The sequence below is a fragment of the Hetaerina americana genome, unplaced genomic scaffold (assembly GCF_022747635.1).
Source record: "Hetaerina americana unplaced genomic scaffold, ioHetAmer1.1.p SCAF_72, whole genome shotgun sequence".
In the NCBI taxonomy this organism is placed as follows: Eukaryota; Metazoa; Arthropoda; class Insecta; order Odonata; family Calopterygidae; genus Hetaerina; species Hetaerina americana.
In genome coordinates, this window is record NW_027287339.1 from 292914 (window position 1) to 312574 (window position 19661).

General features: G+C 33.6%; 1 protein-coding gene across 25 annotated transcripts in view; it reads left to right on the plus strand.

Moving 5' to 3' along the window:
* slo (calcium-activated potassium channel slo) overlaps positions 1-19661 on the plus strand; it is a 305693-nt gene that overhangs the window by 236668 nt on the left and 49364 nt on the right. For 20 of the 25 annotated variants that reach the window (XM_071595986.1, XM_071595984.1, XM_071595987.1 and 17 more), the window contains 4 exons: positions 432-537; positions 8229-8381; positions 11522-11677; positions 18173-18285. In XM_071595986.1, the coding sequence (XP_071452087.1) occupies positions 432-537; positions 8229-8381; positions 11522-11677; positions 18173-18285 (528 nt within the window). Of the gene's footprint in view, positions 1-431; positions 538-8228; positions 8382-11521; positions 11678-17544; positions 17658-18172; positions 18286-19661 lie in introns of all 25 variants that reach the window. The other 5 variants (XM_071595985.1, XM_071595994.1, XM_071596008.1 and 2 more) reach the window with 2 other exon arrangements.

Sequence of the window (19661 nt, forward strand, 5' to 3'; positions counted from 1 at the left end):
ACCTTTAGGGGTAATTCTGCAATTAGTCATCTTTGATATTCATTTCTTGCACTTTGTAGGGGTGTAGTTTTTATTTTTAAGTTCCAAAACTTAGATAAGATAAAGCTTGCAGAAATTTTTGAAAAGAATAGTAGTTAGTCTGCATTGCCAATAACACTAATTTTATCTTTGAAAGTTTGTCTAAGATTAAGTGCTTAAATTTTGTAATTTGTGTGCATTGTACTAATATTCCCTATGCTGCAGGTTTCAGTTTGGCTGGCTTCCTGTCTGCATGGTCAGTTTTAAATTCTACAAAAGAATGTATGCCTGTATGGTGCCTCACCTGTATTTTATACTAATCATAGTTCATATTCATTAATTACTTAAATTTTTTCTTTTTTCGTCGATCCTACACCACTGAACTTGTCTGGTATTTTGTTCCGGCCAAGCAGAAAGCCCCCTGACTTAGAACTGGAAGGTCTATTCAAGAGGCATTTCACTACTGTTGAATTCTTCCAGGGCTCAATAATGAACCCAATTGATCTGCAGAGGGTTAAGGTGAGGTTTAGAATGTCACTTGAGAGCCATTATTCGACTCTACATATCATTCATGAAATATACTCCTGGATTGGTTGTTCATCATACAAGTTTGGAGGTACATATGGGCCAATCATTTTTACTGTCTTAAGAGCATTTGTGTCATGGGATTTTTAAATGGTTTGATTAATGTTAATTGGGTTTGTGAATTCAATGATTGGCTTTTATAAAGATTAATTATTGGTATTCAATAGTTTTTACATAAGGAGCCTCCAAGCTTCATTTAAACCTGAAAATGTTTATTGAGTTAAAATGTATATTTTCAATGTCCATATTGTTTCACTGATTTGGCTACCAAACCTGTGGATCCAAGGTATTGCTATTTCCTGTTTATGAAAATTTTCAGATGAATTTCCAATCCAATGATTACAGCAATATTAAGTTGCTAGGAAAACATCACAAATGGTTGCGACATATTGAAATCATTCATAATTTCAGGACTATCACAAGTAGGGTTGCCTATCTGAGAAACAAGTGTATGTCATGGAAGTATTAACCAAAATATGTGATCACTCTAAAGTCACTATCTTCTATTTTCTATTGATCCCATTTGCATGAACACATTCTCACTAAGCCAAATCCTTTGGCATTTTGCTTGAATGAGAGCACATTGGGTGAAAGTTTCCCTGAAAGTGTTCTGAACAAACTTTAGAACATTCTTTACAAGAACATTATCTTTGGCGTAGTTTACTGCTGGAATGTTTATAAGGCTGAGTAATATTTTGTCACAGTAATGGTACCTAACTAAAAATTTTTTGGCATTAAACTTTAGTTTATTTTATTCTACACTGGATATCTTTATTATGTGTATGTTTAACAATAATTCACAATTGCTGTTTGCACTCAGGATCACTCTGATGGACAGAAAATCAATATGTTATTTCTAAGCGCTCATTCAAAGTTTTAAGTATGCTAAGGGAAAAGTGTAACACATTTTTCTGGTCAGCGTGACACTCTACTCTAGTTGATTTAGTTTCTGTGTGCTTTGTGAACCTTCCACCACACCAAGTCATATCAGTTTGTGTTAGAAGAGACATTTTGCATGCCATGTCAACCTCATTGTGTCCTGTCATAGGCATGGTGAAAAATATTCATTTCCAAATTCTGGATGAAGATTCTCATCAAGTGTCCTTTAAAGAGTATGTTTGCTGTACCCTTCCAAAATAGGCCTTGATGTTGCCACCACTCTGTCTCCTTCTCTTCTTCTTCTTACTCTTCTTTATAACACCCTTATTGTGTACAGTGCCTGCTTATTCAATGAATCATTGTTGCTTGACACAAAGCTGGACAGTCTTCAGTCAAGTTATACCAAAAAAAGGAGTTGATTATCTCATCATATTATAAATGAATTAGCTGTGATAATTTATCACTACTTTGCACATTAAATCTTAAAATCATACTGGCTCAACAGACATTGTCCTCAGTAAGTTTGATGATGCTATCCAACTCGACCAAAATTACATTTCACAGATATATTACTTCTATTTGGAAAATTAATACAAAAAATGACAAGGAATGACTTCCTCAAAATTTTTTGAGTGCCCCTATTTACAAGTAAGCTTTGAAAAATGACTAATGACCACCAAGGAATGTGTTTGAATCTGACTTCAAATGGGTAAGTAGTACATAGTATCGTTTGATTAAAAATTTTTTTCTAAAATCTGAAACCCTAATATGGAAGTAATGTTCCTTTTGCTTTATGAGAAAATAGCATATTTTTGGTGAGGCCATTGTTTTTATTAATATTTCTCGAGTACTGTTTTTACTACCTCCTCATAATTAGAGAGCATGCACAATAGAGAGCACAAAGAAGTTATTTAGGACAGTTATAACAGAAAGCTTAATGTTTGAAGCACCTGTGTTAGTTAACCCAGGCTGTGTGTTATGTGTGTGCACGCTTGATCTCCATTCTTTTCTAGATATTTTCATTCATATGATTTTGTAAGTGTAGAAATCAAGACAATTCGTGGCTCAGCAGAGAATCTGAGAAAGTTTGGCATTGGCCATTTTAATACTACTGGATTTGCATAAAATATAAAAAAGAAAATACTCTTGAATGTTATTTCCTATATGTATATATTAAAAAAATACAATTAGAGCTTCTGTAAGTCAGGATTCAGTGTTCAAAGAACCCCCTTTTAAATAGTTAATGTTTTAATGAACTAAGCCTCCACTATTACTTCTCAACAATATTATCATTAGCTTCCAATTCTAAGCTCCTTTGCTGTGAATGCAAAATTGTTGCTTACAATTAAAAATATTGATATCAGCCAAAGCTTTTTTGGTCACCAAATTTTTGTCATTATTTCAAACTTGAAAAATAAATTGTGAGACTACTTCAAAATAAAATTATATATATTTTTTAAGCCATCATCCACATTTATCAATTGATGAATTCTGTAGAAAATGCTAAGTTTGTTCATAATAATAAATATTCAAAATGGTGTGACCATGGCAGACAGACCATGCCAGGACTTTCCCTTGTACATACCAACATTATTAGGGACCAATGGTGCACAATGCATCTTCTTATCTGTAAACGGTTATTGGAATCCTCTCTAAAAATCCAATCCTGTACCACTTTCACCAAATGTAAGTTCTTACTTAAATGCTCTACCTTTGGAAAAAAGTTAATTTCTATAGTAGGAACGTTCCTTTTCATTAAAAACGTACTTGTCTTGGTGAAACAATCTGAATTCACTACCCGAGTAACTTGAATTATTTGAACAATTAAGCATTCCACTCCTAAGTGAATGGCAAGCTAAAATACCTCAACATATTGCAAAATTTTGGGCTGCTTGAACCCTTACATACAAAAATAAAAACTTAGTCTTATATTCTTTTCTTATAAATAACAGGATCATTTCTTAAAAATACCACTTGAGGATTTCTTCCACATGTAACATTTTGGGCTACTGTACTAATCACATAAATTGACAGCTTAATCACTTCTTTGATTTTTGTGCACAATTCCTACAACATGTAGTTCCCACTCTATGTACCTAACAGAATTTCAACACAAAAATGCACAAAATAATCCTGAATAATGAGTAACTGGAAATATGTCTTAGCCAATGTCAGATGCACTTTGCTTGACCAGCAAAACTCCACTAGTATTCACTGATTTGGTTTCCATGGTTTTAGTCATGTGTTTCATATTGAATATTATTTTGGGATTAATTTATAGCATCTATTGCAGTTTATTATAAGTATGTTAGAGTAATGGAATTTAAAGCAGTAGCAGAAAAGAAGACTGAGAAGAGGGCCAAACAAGTTATATAGTAATTCGGACTTCCATTGATAGGATGATGTTCAGAACAGAGAAATTGAAAATTTTAAAGCAGAAGCTTGAGAGAGGAAATATGCAAAGATATTTTTGGGCAATGTAAGTAGAGATGGAGGAATAGTAGGGGTGTTGGTGCCACAATTACAGAATAATATACATTCAAGGGGAAAAGAGCCAGAGTGAGATAGGAGTGGCATTGAAAAGGAAAGTAGGAATAAGTGATATAAACATAGAGCAAAGATATGTTATGAGTGGTATTTCCCCAGAATGGATGTGAATTAAGATCATAATTTTAGTGCTTGTCAAGTGTAGACTCAAATTCAAGAGGTGGAAAAGGAAAGATGGATGAGAAAAGAGGATGCAGACACTTGAACCAGGATAAAAAGCAATAAGTTCTCAGGGGCAGCTGAAAAATTACTCAGACAGGGCAGGGAAATGGGTACAGTTGAAAAAAGGTGTAAGCATTACAAAAAAGGAGATATTGAAAGCCACAAATGAAGCAAGAGGAAGATGTTGAGGAAGCTGTAGAGAGTAGAAGAGATGATTATGAAGATAGAGAGGGAAGGAAATGGAAGAATTTAAATTTAATTAGGTAGAAGAAAGTATAAATATATTTAAAAAAACAGGGTTGAGAACCAAATAGCTTGAAAGAAACATATTGGAAGAGGCAATGTTAGGATATGGAAACGCAATGAAATGGGTGCCCTGTAAAGGAAGATGAAAGCAGTCAGGGAGTAAAAGGGAAATCAGTGCACATTATCAAAGTTACAACAGGAAGATTATTATTCAACCCAGAAAATATTCAAAAAAGGATTAAAAGAATACATATTGCAGTTATGTGGGAAATATATTAGGCCCCAGCATACTAGATTTTCATTTGAAAAAAGCATCATTTTTATTATTAAAAGTATTCTACCAGTGGAGGTAGGCTTTTGGTTGATCCAATTCCGAAGCAATGCTACATTTCTAAGGCCCACGTAACACAAAATTGGATAAAAACTGCTTTATAATAAATCAATCTTCAATTTTAGATACTTCCTCCCTTCATTCCATTCAATGAGCTTATTCTTTTCCTGCCACAACTATGTGTACCAGAAACTCTCCTCTATTACATTTCGTATTTTCAACATTCCATTGTCACTCGAAATACCCTGCATCCACATTTCTAGCAGTTTTTGTTTTTCTCCTGTTAACTCTCTCTCTCTTTCCTTCCTTACCATTTGTTGAACTAAATTATTTTCTTTCTATCAATTCCACTTTTTCCATTCTCATCCACACTGACAATGTTTCCAAGTGGTGCTTATTCTCTTGCCTCAATGGCCAAGTTTCCAAGGTAAACAATATTGCGGTCCATATTAAGGTTTCCATTAATCTGTTCTTAAATACTTACTCAAAGGCCTTGTTATTAACTCCCTCCTCTTTGGGTGATAAAGGTTCTTTGGGTAATGCAGTTTTACTTCTTATAACCCTAATACTTGGACCATCTTCCCTGACCACACCTCCAAGGTAGGTAGATTCCTAATTGCTTTATTTTATGCCCTCCAATTACAATGCTTATCTTATATTTCCTATTTCTCTAGATCCTCATTACCTTTGTTTTGTTTAAATTGATTTTCATTCCAAACCTATCATACAGATTTGGTAAATTGTTCAGCAATAACTGAAACCCTTGCACTGACTGGCTAACTAAAGCTTGATCATCCACAAATCCAATTTATTCTTTGGATTCCCCCCCCCCCCATTAAATTCCTACTTCCCACTCTTCCCAAGCTTCTTTCTCCAATTCCCCCACATATACATTGAAAAGAATAGGTGGCAAATTGACAACCCTGTCCTATCTTCCTGCCTAACACTGCCCATCTTGACTTACCATCTGCTATTCTCACCTGTGCTGTCTTAGAAATAAATGTACAGGTTTTAGATGAGTTTCCTATTCTTCCAGTCCATTCCCATCGTCTGTAATACATCCATTAAGTCTACCCAGTATACTCTGTTGGATACCTTCTCAAAATATACAAAGTAAATAAATACATCCTGGATCGATCCTGTATTTATTTCCATCGGTGCCTTCATTATCTCTGTGTCGTCACAGTTATCTCTTCCCTTTCTGAACCCAAACCAATCAGTCCCTAAGTAATCATTTGCGTACTTCTCCATCCTTTGGTGATGATCATTAGCACCTACCTACTACCTTAGCTTTGTGCAATATCAACCTTATTGTCCAATAGTCCCCACTTTATTCTGCCTTTCTCTTTTCGGGATGGGAATCAATGCTGATTTAAATAAGTCTTCCAAACAAATTCTTCCTTCATATATGCTATGATTGAGTCCATGAAAATATTCCATTCTTGTTTTCCTAAACCCTTGAGTGATTCTGTCGTAAGGGTTTTCCTATACTCACAACCTTGTTCTTTTTCATTTTTCTAGTCTATCTGGGAAGTTTAGGTTAGGGTAGTAGGAGCATAAGAAGAGTAGTGAAAATTTTAACACTTCAACGTCAAGTTTAGTACAGCTCAGAAACTTGGTGGTTGAGGCAAGGGGATAAACATAGTGGAGTGGAGGCTTTTGAGATGTGAGTGTGAAGAGGAAAAAGTAAAATGGATGGCAAGAAAAGAAAAAAGAATAATTACCAAGAATTGTAGGGGAAGAGAGAGGTTTGATGCGATACATTCAAAGAGGGCAAGACAAGAATTAGGGAAGCTCAATTGATGATGAAATTCTGAATATTGATGGAGAAGAGAATTTTGGGTGAGGGGGGAGGAAAAGAATAGGTGCCCATGTTTGATGATATGAAGGGATGCAGAAATAGTGAAATTGAAGAAAAGTTCAAAGTTGTGTAGGGTAAGGTCACTGTTTTGTGTAAGGTGAGACCTAACTGTGTAGCAGTGGATAGTCTATATGCCCTTCCAAAACCTACATTAACAAGTAGACTACTATTTATAAAAACAGTGTGTATCCGATTGAAAAACAACATATCTCTGGTTTACTATAAGCTATGATTAATCATGGAATATGCTCTCTGCAGGTACAAGAAATGATGTGCATATAGTATATTCAAATATGCAAACTAAAACAGTTTATGGTTGTATTAAGAATGTTTTAACTATTCATAGCAAGGATAATATGTTGAAATGCAAAATGCAAATGAAAATATTTATGATAACCATCATAAAGCCTATAATAAAAATGTCAGTTGAGGTTCTTGTCTAGTTTTGATGTTCCTTTTATGGATTATCGTTTTACAAATGAATTAAGTCCATGATGTGCAGCAAGCATTTCCTTTAGGTGATATAAGACATATTTTGCTCCACATTTCATTTGAACAGCTTATTTACAAGGGCTGTATAATCTTGTGTTTTACCACATTTGTAATTTTTGCTAACAATAGTGTTGCCAACCTTCCAGCTAGTGTCTTCCGGGTGACATAGGAGTGCTGGTGTGCAACTTTTGTGAGGAAAAGCAATGAACATTTCAAAACATAAAATCATGCAGCCTTCGCAATAACTATCTTATCTCCATGTATTTGCAAGTGTCCCTATTTTAGAACTGAAATTAAATGTTATTGACTAAAAATAAACTGTGACAAGTATATGTGCATAACTAGCCAACGAATTGTCCTGAATTTCTAACCTTAAGTGCTTTGCAGTGATTGATTTGAATGTGATTTTTGTTTATGGCACTGGTAAATGTGTTCCATCTCTGTGCTGATAAACTTTGTTTTAGTACTGTAAATAAATAATCAGTGTATTCTATATGCATATATGAATTATCATAGCCAATATATATTTTCTAGATGAAATTTATTTCTGAAAGTTGCAAATCTGTAATTCATGTAATATATCCATATAGTTCAATTAAAAGGTACAGTTTTAAGACATTTATTGAAATTTCAACTTATGTAGTTTGTAAGTAACTTTACAAGTTGGGAGTTTCATGCAATTATAAATTGTTGCCATGATCTAAACTATAGTATGACATGTAGACCTTACAATTTTTATGCACATGAGATCAAATATCTCGTTACTTTGCATTTAGGCAGTTTTCATTCTCCTGGAAGTGATTTGATTGTTATTCAAGAGGAAATATTTGGCTTTTAAAGTGAAGTACAAAGTTTCATTTCAGATTAAATGAAGTTTTCAAATTAGTTTATATATTTAAGAATAATTACCCCAAAAATGTTTATGTTTGTTATTTTGATTTTTGTAATTATGTAGGTAATTAAAGAATTCATTAAGCTACTTTCTGAAAAAGAATTTTTTAAATATAATTATTGTCATTGATACATTTTTTTGCATTGGTTACATATATGCTGCTGCTCTCTCCTTGGAATGGACGTGACAATTAAAACACTACTCATTGGATCCAGGTTCATGAAGCTGATGCTTGTCTTGTGCTTGCAAACAAATACTGTCAAGATCCTGATGCTGAAGATGCTGCCAACATAATGCGTGTTATATCAATAAAAAACTATTCAGACGATATAAGGGTTATCATCCAGCTAATGCAGTATCACAACAAGGTAAGTTACACTTGTCTGCATATCTTATTTATAATTTCTATGATAAATTGATATTAATTCATGTGAATTTATTTGATTCAGTTCAAATTGAATCATCTTGATTTTTCTGGTCATATTTTATGCTTATATATTAGTCACACAAGTTGCTACCATGCCATATCATACTGGTGCTTGGTTCATTATTGGTGATCTTGGAACAGTCTAACCCAACTCAGGCATTTCATTTACTTAATGTCAAATTTAAATGGGAAAACACAAATGTATCAGAGATCTGAGAGATGGTTGGATAGAGAGAGATTCAGGGATCTGGGAGATTCCAGCTCTAGATTAAGTCTGGAACTCCTTTAGTGAGGCTGGTAGTTCTCTATGTTCAGCTGATGATGCTCTAAGTTAAAAGATAATTAATTCCATCCCAATCATCTTTTGAGCTCCCTCTTGTGCTGAGACAGCTCTCTCGCCTATACTCTCATTTATATGAAGGAGGCCTCAATGATTTCCATTGCAATATTGTGTAGACCACCTGCATCAACTGATTCCCTTGGCTGCCCTGCATGACGAATCCATTAACATTCTTTGCCATCAGTGCTCCTTAACAATCCCTCAGTTGGCTTATATCTCTTTCGCATTTGTAACTGTCATTTGTAACATAGCTTATTCTTCCCATTCATTCAATTACTGTGTTTGCCACCCAAGTCAGGTTATCCCCGAGTCCACGTTTGTACATGTATACTTGGCTCAGAGGAGTGAAGATCCAATAGTATGTGTGCCCCGAGGGCGTCCCGATTGTTGCTCGAACAAAATTCCCAGCTAGTGCTCACATCCTAGGTTTGTTTAGTGGTTTTTAGGGGAGGCGACCGACAACTGAGGTCATTTGCGCCATTAGGGATGGATAGGAAAGGATGAAGGGTGGAGAGAAACACGGCGTCGGCATTAGCCTACTTTTAGCGAGGCGCCAAGGTGCCCGCCGTTTAAGGTCCCATCCGATGGAAGCCGTACTCACTCAAAGTGAGCTCCAGAAAGCACCTCAAGTAGGGATCGGGGATACCACTGATAAATATCTGCCGCCACCGGGATTCTAAACCGGATCCTCTGGGTGGGAAGTCAGTACATTAGCCACCGCGATATCCCGAGCCCCTTCAAAGGGGACAAGCTATCACAAAAGAAGTCCATCTGCAAATTTTGAAGAACGCCGTGAAACCGTGGATGGTAAATGTGGTCTCGGGGAGACAATATGTCTTTCAACAGGATGGTGCACCAGCACGTACGAGTCATATAGTCCAAAACTGGCTCTCAGATAACATTGACATGTTCTGGTCGAAGGACTTCTGGCCCCGAATAGCTTGGACTTGAATCCCCTCGACTACATATGCCTGGAGCGTAGTCGAAAGGGTTACCAATAAGACGAGGCACCGTAACGCCTAATCTCTACGCAACGCTATCGTTGCAGCATTCGCGAATATGGACAGCGCTGATTAAGTGCGTGCGATCGATTCAGGCAAGATTAGAGGCGGACATTGCGGCTGAAGGGAGTTACATTGAGTAATGTTACTCTTCACTGCTACCTCTTGCTTGTATGTCTTAGGATTTCTATTTGTATTTTTAAAAATAAATTTGCTTTAAAACAAGTATCATTTGTCCGGATTGAAGCGCCGCACCCTCTATACTGTGTGTCAAAATACATCTATATCCATGTACTAATAGAGGTAACAACTAATGAATATGGAATCATAATTTTCTGTGGCTATTCAACCGTAAGTTTACATAAGACGAGACAGGTGATTGAAATTAACTGCAAACAACTGAAGGATCAAAAAATAAACATAATAAACAAGCCAACACAATATGCCGCCTAATTGCTTTTTCGCTATGATTTTTAAGTCGAAACGAGACACAGGTTTGTGTGCCCTTTTATTTGCCACATAAATGAACTTTCAGCAAACCAAAATAAAAAAGTAAGAGAATGAATGACATGGAATTTTCTTGCTTTGTTTGCTTACTTCGCTTTTTAATATCGGCGCTCAGCTGTTCTAGACCTCAAAGTTCTATGAAAGTGCCGCCTACAAGGCGATAGTTTCAAACCTGAATTTAGTTAAGCTTTCACAATGTAGAATTTTCTCAAGAAAATTACCCACGAAGAAAATTATTGTAAGAAAAAAATCGTAAAAAGCGATGTTTAAGCTAGAAGTAATTAATTTTGTGAAAGAAAAAGGATCGCGAAAAAATCGCGGAGCTGCCAGAATAAATCTTTATTGATAATGGCTTCATGCCGTGGTCATATTACGATAACAGGAAACGGTCAGTGAGCAAGTATTCCGAACTGGAAATAATACCGGGTGTATTAACGAAAAAGATCCAACCGCTGGGTTTATCCATTATAAATCTTTCAAATCAAAGTTACGTTATAGTTGGGAAAAGGGGAGGATGTCTGGTTTGAAAGACTACACAGAATCGGGAAGGATTTAAAGAGTGTCTTATGAAGAAATGAGCCAGTGAATCCTGGAAATTTGGCAGGGGGTCACAGTGAATATTGTAAAAAATGGATTTGAAAAAGCTTTAGGTAATATTTTAACGCCAGTGCTAGAAGATGAGGAAGAGTTAATTTCGGAGAGTGAACTCATTTCGTGTGCATAAAAATGTTGTCGAATACTAATTACATTCATGAAAGATGTGGAATGTTCATTTTTATTAAATTGAAGCATTGTATGCTGTTTTGACCTATGAGACCTCAATAAAGCTGGCAAGTCATTAGTCCGCAGTATCAATTTTGTAGTTTGTAGAAGACACTATTTCATACATTTATTTGTCAACGGAAGGTTGATGGAATCAAATTATTTTTATCGTGCAATATTAAAATACTAATGTTTATTGGAGAGAAATGATAATTAACAATTGTGATTTCCACAATAGTATTTTCATTCACACTGTGAGCAAGCGGATAAAAATACCATAGTGGAAATCACAATTTTTAATTGCCATTTCTCTCCTATATGGAATGTTTCCACAAGCCTGAAACTATTTGGTTCACTTTTGTTCATACCAAACTTTAACATTAAAAAAATGCATGTTGTACAATTTCTCTTGTCATTAATGCAATGGTCAACGATTTATCATTATGGAATTCATGTTATCTTCTCTTTTAGGCCTACCTCTTGAATATCCCTTCATGGGACTGGAAGCAAGGTGATGATGTCATATGCCTTGCTGAGCTCAAGTTAGGATTTATCGCTCAAAGCTGTCTGGCTCCTGGGTTTTCCACAATGATGGCCAACCTTTTTGCTATGCGGTCATTCAAAACAGTATGTATTGCAACAGTATGGTAACTAATGAGTCATTGATTCCGTTTTTGAAGTAGAAATATGCTAAGTAATAGTAATGCTTAATTGATTCAGGCATTAATAGGGATGATAAGCATTCACATGTTTGGATGATGATTCTGAAAATATCAAATTAACTTAAAGCATCTGTGGTTTTGGATTCAGCCTTGTAGTAAACGATGTAACTGTTTATCTGTTAGCTTGATGAAATTTATTTTTTTGTGTATTTTACACTTTATCTTACTATAAATCTTATTTCATGTAATGTGACAAGTAATCGAGTTCCTTCCTTAAATAAATTAGCAACTTGTGGGCATAAACGTTTTAAGTCCAGTTTAATGATGATGTGTCAACCCTGTTTCATAATAATCTGGCCTAAAGAAAGCAGCCAAAAAAATATCTTTAGGCTTGTGCCTTGGTCAAGGGAGGTATCATGGTGAGGTGAAGGGCTAGGAGTGCGTTGTTGGATATGCATGTACACACACAAGGGATTTTGTGCATATACACACATTTGTAAATTTCAGGCATAAAAAACAGTTGTAAATCCCCTTAATAGCTGACTTATCCCAGTTACCATCTTGATGATAAGGTTTCATTGACCCTTTTCCATTGGTGATTTTTGGTGTTTAGATTTGGATGGCTGTCTATTCTAAAATGGGAGAATATTTTACTGATCCAATAAATATTTGAATAATGCATGATATCAATAGCTTTATTTTGTAGTATTTTGGATTGTTTTTATTCAATTAGTGAATATCTCAGCACTATTTATTTTAATGTGATAGCCCATATTAGTATGATTCATAAAATAAAAAAGGCATTTGTTGTGCATCTTTGTCATGCACAATTGTTCATTAAAATTGAAGCAGTAAATGTGACATTGTTTTTGACATTTCCTTTCAGAAAATAAACCTTCTAAAATGTTCACTCTGAGGAAACACTTCTGATTTGTACAAATGCATTTAGGCATTGAGATAATAGGGTCTGTAGAAAATCCTATGGAGAGAGGATATAAGGAAATCGGTTTTCTTGGGCTTTGTGACTCATGCATCTATTTTTTCAGCAAAAAAAACAGTACAGCATAAATGGGATCAAAAGAGACTATCTTCGAAGCATTAGTTTTCATGATTGTATGCGAGTGTATCCCATGTTGTGGTTAAAATTTCTCCCTACTACAAAGAGGGAATTCTATTATCTTCTTGATGGGTGTATTAGGTGTAGTTTAACTTATTGACATCACTCAGCAAAATTATAAAACAGTGCTATCAAATCATCATTCATCCTGAATTTATAAATTTCTTGCATCTGGGGTTGTAAATATTTAATTATGGAAGGGTGGATAAGTACTACTCCATCAATTACTTTACTCAAATGCCAGAAGTCCATAGGTGGATTATCTTAAAACATTGTATTGATTAAAAATCCTGTTTATTTTAACTGTGGATTTGTTAATGATGGAACAAAATGTTAATTTTAACCATGAATTTGAAATTAAGTTAGGTGATCAAAACCTAAGGTTGGTGTTTTTTATGCAAACATTTATATTGAAACAATTTAAGTGTCATAGGGTTAATTATCTATGGAAATTAGGGATGCTTCAGTTCTTGGTTACTAATGCAAAGCGTGGAATTTTTCATTATCACAAAAAAAGTGCTGACTCACCAGTTTGGGGTGAAAATATGAAATCTGTATTTACAAATGAAATTGTCATACTATTTTGCTGTAAATAGTTTAGAATCAAAGTAAAATGTCAGCTGTGTATTCATATAACAAAACATGCACAATGAAACCTCAAATTACATTCATAAACTTCAAAACAAAACTCACTGCCCCTCTGAGATTATATGATTTTTATCATATATTTTCCATTCATTCCTTGATAACTGTTGTTTGTTTATTTATATTATGAATATTTATAAATTAATATGCATTTTTACTGATAAATTGGTCAGTGAAGCATTTAAATAATTTAAAAAAATGTTTATCAGAGAAGTAATATGCTGGCATGTTCATCGAAATCATACCAAACATTTTTTTTTTGTTTTTCCAGTGGGAGCAGGTTTTTTAATCACCAAAATAACACAACAGTTATGTGTTGGATTTAGTTTAAGATATCATTTAATTGTAATATTAATTTATGTTTCTTTGAAAAGATTCAATAATTGTAGGTATTGATAATTTAGCAAACACTGGAACTCCAGAAAGTAGATGTGAATGGGGGGGTCTTCCTAGAAAGCTGAATGCTCACATTAGAAATATGAGCACAATAGATTAGAGCATGTGATACAATAATTAGGATTAGTGATTAGTCCATGAAAGTATTAGGATTACTGATTTTCACGTTTTATTAACATTTCCTGAAACTTAGAAGGTAAGGTAGTCAATCAGTCTTAATTAAATAATTTTCTTTGTTCTTACATTGTAACATAACATAATATTCACTTAGAGTTCATTATTTTGGTGTTCAAGAGATGCTTCATTTGTTATTGGGATGAGCCCAAGATTTAATGTCTTAACAGACAAAATACTTTGAGCTACTTCTTACCTAGCCTGTTATTCTTAATTTATTAAACTCTATTTCTGAGTTAAAATCGTTGTGAGCTCATTTCCAAGTAAAAAAGACAATATATATGTGTGAAAAATAATATCGCAAAAAATGGATAAATGCTTACCCTATTTGGCACCTGAGTAAGAAATCAATGACACACAATAGCAGTTTGAAAAACCGTTTGGTGCAGTTTTATGGCCTAGTTGTTGATGTTTCCCAGGAAATAATAAGATATCAAACAAAAAATATTTAATGAAATAACAATATTGTACATTTTTAGGTTGTATCTCTTATTTAATAATATAATTTAAATTTTATTTGGTCTTCCATGTTACCCATCTCGGGTATTTGCCAGGAAATTTCTGAGTGGTCTTTCGTGGTGCCTGAAAATATTCCCATCACCTTTGTGGCTGAATGAGTGTGTTCAGAAAAATTAATCCTTGAGTAAATTATGAAGTATTGGTATTACTAGTAATAAGCACTAATTTATCTCAAGGATAATTTCCGGTCTCTTACATGACCACATTTTAAATATAATGCATTTTTTGAAAACACTAAAAAGAACACTTAAAAACTTCATTTTTTTTTCAATTTGAGTGCAATATTTTTGTCTATTTCTTAAAACCAAGTTTTTCTTTGTCATACTAAAATGCAATACTTAAGTAAGACTATGTCGTATAGAGTTGAAGATTTACAATGCAAACGTGTGTACAATGGTTCTCAGCATGTATTAATTTATGTACAAGGGATTAACTGTTTTATCCTGTTTTTTTAAATTTATTATATTTTATTAATTTAAAAATCCTAATACTATATAATTTCAGTGATACTCTTTTAAAAACAGCTACAGAAAATACTTGATGATGATATTGAATTATATTATAAGACTTGGTGTTCTGATGTATTTGGTTTGCAACAGTTCTCCCTTAAATATGCAAGAACTGGGGCAAAGAATTCATTAATTCTATTTGAAATATTTTTCTTCATGCCATTATTATTCATTGCAATAGGTACCAAATTCAGCAGTAATTATATTTTATTTTAAATATCAGTGAAAACATTTATTTTTAATATGTATTGTGCACTTATTCCTTATATATGGATATTTTCAGTTCAGTTTTATGGTGATTCCTGACATTGATCAATGAATGTATGAGTATTTATATAAATGAAAATGCCAACATAAGTCAATACTTGACTGGGTTGAAAATTCATTTAAAGCTCTGCAATTGAGTGGACATGTTTTCTATGGTACACGCATAATTGTGTCTTTGGTTTGGCTCATTGCTATAAAATAGTGTTATTTTTCATTATTCAATCATATGAACTCTGAGAAAAATAAGTCTGAAGAGAGAACTGTCCTCATATTTAATTAATAATGTAAATGACTTACATTTTGTTAATGAAAGTTTCTCCAAATGATTAGCAATTCAGCATAATTATTGAAGAAATTGCATTTAAAAAACATTGATAAATCTATTTAGGGGTTTTCTCTACAGCATATTCATAAATGTTATCTATTATGAATGTTTAATTGGGTTAATCAATGTAAAATTGCATAATTTTTAATATATTTAAGATAAACCCTAGTTTTTGTAATGATATGTAGTTTGTGAAATATTATATAGTATTACTTATCTCGTGCATAATTGTGTAATCCTTTGAGTTAAAAATGCAATTTATTCATCAGCTGTATAAATACTGCATTTTATCAATGGGATTAACTTCACTGAAATTTTATTAATCCTATTCTCACTAAGTTGGCAGTTGTTTCATGGAAAAATGTATGCATGCCTTTATATTTTTCTTCGTTTTATGAATAATAATTTGAAACATCTCTGTGATAGAACATAGCTAGTGGCATGTTGATAATCTTTTTGGCCCCCTATAAGCTCTTATATTTCAAAGTACTTGTTACAAAATTTTGATTAGTACCTAAGTAAATTTAGCAGTAACACAGATAAAAAGCATATTATATTGCAAAAATCCTCACTGTTTTGAGTGATTCTTACAGTGTATTGCCCAATGATTTACATGGAAAGAAAATTTGTAGTAGCAAGACCTGTACATGGACATATTGCACCCACAGTAGTCATGCAATATTTAAAGTGATTCAACATCAGTGTAAAAATGGAAATCATAAAACTATGTCCATATTTTATGGCCAGCTCCTCATATTTTCTGCCATCTTAGCCTACCTATTTGTAATATCTGAGAGTATGTGCTTTTTTCTAAAGGACTAAATATTTTACTCAGAGAACATTAATCTACAGTCATGAACTGATTTGGATTCAAATTCTGGGCATCAGAGAATCTGACATTTTTGATTAATATTGTCTGGAGAGATCAACAGCTTGGTAACATGCTTGTTACTAATGATGGGTCTGTTAATTTAGTTAAGATCTAGCTTTGGTTCTTGGTTTCAGATGTGATAGGCCCTGTGAAAGTATAGGTATAAAAATATCAATATTTGTACTGGTGGAAAATAAGGTCAGTCACTTTCAATAAGATTAATCAACTTATTAGAAGTTACATGTATGTAACAGTTATAATATTCCGCTTTTCCTCATTAAAATATGACTGTAACATTTTTATATAAGACCCAAAGCCCATTTTACATTCTCAATGCACACTGAGATTGTAGTATAGCCTATATCTAATGATGTGCTCTGTCCTTGGTCACCAAAATTAACCGCTAAAAGTCATTGTTATAGTTCCTGCTATAAAATTATGCAAGCATGAAATTAGTGATCAATCATTATTAAATGTTTCCTATTTAATATCCTTGCATCTATCTCATAGTAGTCATGGATCATACAATCCTAAAAGTCTTTGGAATTAGTGTGGTCATAAAATCTCTCAGAGTAATAATGAGATAGTGCTTTTTTAGCTGATTGCTGATGCTTGTGATAATAAAATTTCACTGTATATATCTAATTTCATATTTAAAATTTGAGAACCTGCAAATAAATTGCTTATCACTAAGATGATTAAATAATGAATAACAACTGCCAACTTCAGAGAAAATTATATACTTTGCTTTTCCCTTTTATTCAAATAACAAGTTTATGGTGTAATCTGGTAAATTCCAAAGATGAAATAATGTTTTTAAGAAAAATTGAATGGAGTAGAGGTCAGCAAAAACAGATGCAAAGGGGCACATGCCAAATTGCCTTCTACAAAGAGAGCTATAATTCAGCGTGGGATGATTGAGATGATAAATATTTCTCAGTTTAAGTAAAATATAGACTGTCTCAATTTAAGGCTCAATTCTGCTCCTTCCTACTCTCTCAATATACAGTCACCTGATATGCAGTCATGGCAGAATGATTATTTGAGAGGAACAGGCATGGAGATGTATACTGAGACACTGAGCCCATCATTTGTGGGTATGCCCTTTGCCCAAGCCACGGAGTAAGTACAGGAGCAGGTGCTAGGAGTTACACTTTCTAAGAATAATAATGCCTACTCTCTGAATATCTATCTGTTTTCCATTTATTTAACCTTTTTCACTTTGAGCCTCCTTTCATCCCCTCTCATCGAATCAAACTATCACCTTTTTCAGCCTTTTTCTTTATTCATTGCCTCTCAAGCTCTAAATTCCTTGCATCTTCTTTCTCATTCTTCTTTCTCATTATTTAATACCAACTTCCTTCTCCCTGGTCCTTGAGGTAATTCTATATTTCTTTAAGAATGAAGGATTGGGAAAACTTATGACATGGATTAGAGCGTACGTATTATTAATCATTCATTTCTTAATAGATTGGTGCCACTGTGGTTATGATCGTCCAACTTTGCTTTAGGCAATCCTTTTCTATGTGTAAGATCTCTAATGAGTGCAAACTTTGAATGATTATGTTGTAAGAGGAACTGAATCCACTACTTTCTCTTTCTTCCCCTGCCATTTCCTTGTTTCCTTCCCTTTCCAGTCCCCTGACACGCAAGCTTGGCAGAATGATTACCTGCAAGGCACCGGCTGTGAGATGTATACGGAAACACTGTCGCCCTCATTCACAGGGATGACATTTCCTCAAGCCAGCGAGTAAGTGTGCGAGCCAATGAGCTAACGAGAACATTTAGAGGCTTTGGTAGGACTGTGCTGGTTTGGTCATGTGTGTAGTAACCCCGGTGATGGGATATGGTGTGGCGTATTCCTCAAGTAGATGCTATGAACTAAATAACCTGCATCCCTTAATACTTATCTCTCTGCTTTTAATCATACTTAACATCTAATCAGCGTGTATGTATGGTAGTTTGAAGACAGTTTTGACTTTTTATCGTGATATCTAAATTGCTCTAGATGGTTTGAGAAGTAATTGTTAATGAGTACTGTAAATACTAAACTTATATGAATTAAAAAATTTTTCATTTTTAGTGTGTCAGCATAAAAGTTTTAATAGCATAATTCAGATGATCACATTTTTGAATAAGTTATTTTAATCTCAAATCATTTTGTATTGAGAGATGTAGTTAAGTAAAAAAAGTGTAGGCCTTTATATAAAGACTTGGAAAATCTTCAACAGCAGTACAAGTATATGTACATAATGAATAGAAGCATAAATTAATTACATGTAATTTTGTTGATATGAGAACTTTTAAATCTTGATTTTATGTTTTCACTGCCATTCCCCATTTGATAAGCTGTGAGAACACCAATTCATGCACTGTTCTACCCTCGCACAAGAAACTCGCATCATCAATAGAATCAGGAGTAGTATTTCTTAATTATCTGAATGTTGGAGCTTAGTTTTCTTGATATGACCGTAAATGCAAGCACCTTATGTTGTATCCATGCATGTATTGATTTTCATGATGAATTCCACTTTAGAAAGAGACATTTACCGGTTAGGTCAGACTTCATGCCCAACGGCGAGCGTAGAAGTCATTCAGTCATGATTTTAAAAGCAAAGTCACAGCTTTTAGTCATAGCGCAGCTTTCCTTTGTACAATATTTTCTCAGGTACCATTAATTTTGTCACTTGGTCACTAATAAGCCATCCAAAATCATCATGTCATATAAGACAGTACCTAGAAATTAATTAGATAGTGTTACTACCAAAGCATGAAAGTGTTGGTTCCTTTAACATTATTATTTAATTATTACCCAAGGAGTTTTTGATGTCCTATCTAAATCCCACTCCTGAATCCCCATTTATTTTTATTCAATGTTTTTCTTCCTTTCTTCCTCTTTACTGACAATAAATCTATCTTACTGAAAACCTTTCTAATATTTATTTTGCAACACATTTTGGCAATGAATAATACTGAATGCTCGTGGTGTATTTATTTTTTTAAAACCTAAAAAAGTTATTTTTAAATATGTTTTAAAAGTGAAAATTTAATTGTAATTTTAATATTTCATTTTAAGGAGGTAATTAAAAGTATAATTAATCAAAAACATATAATCAATAACTGTTA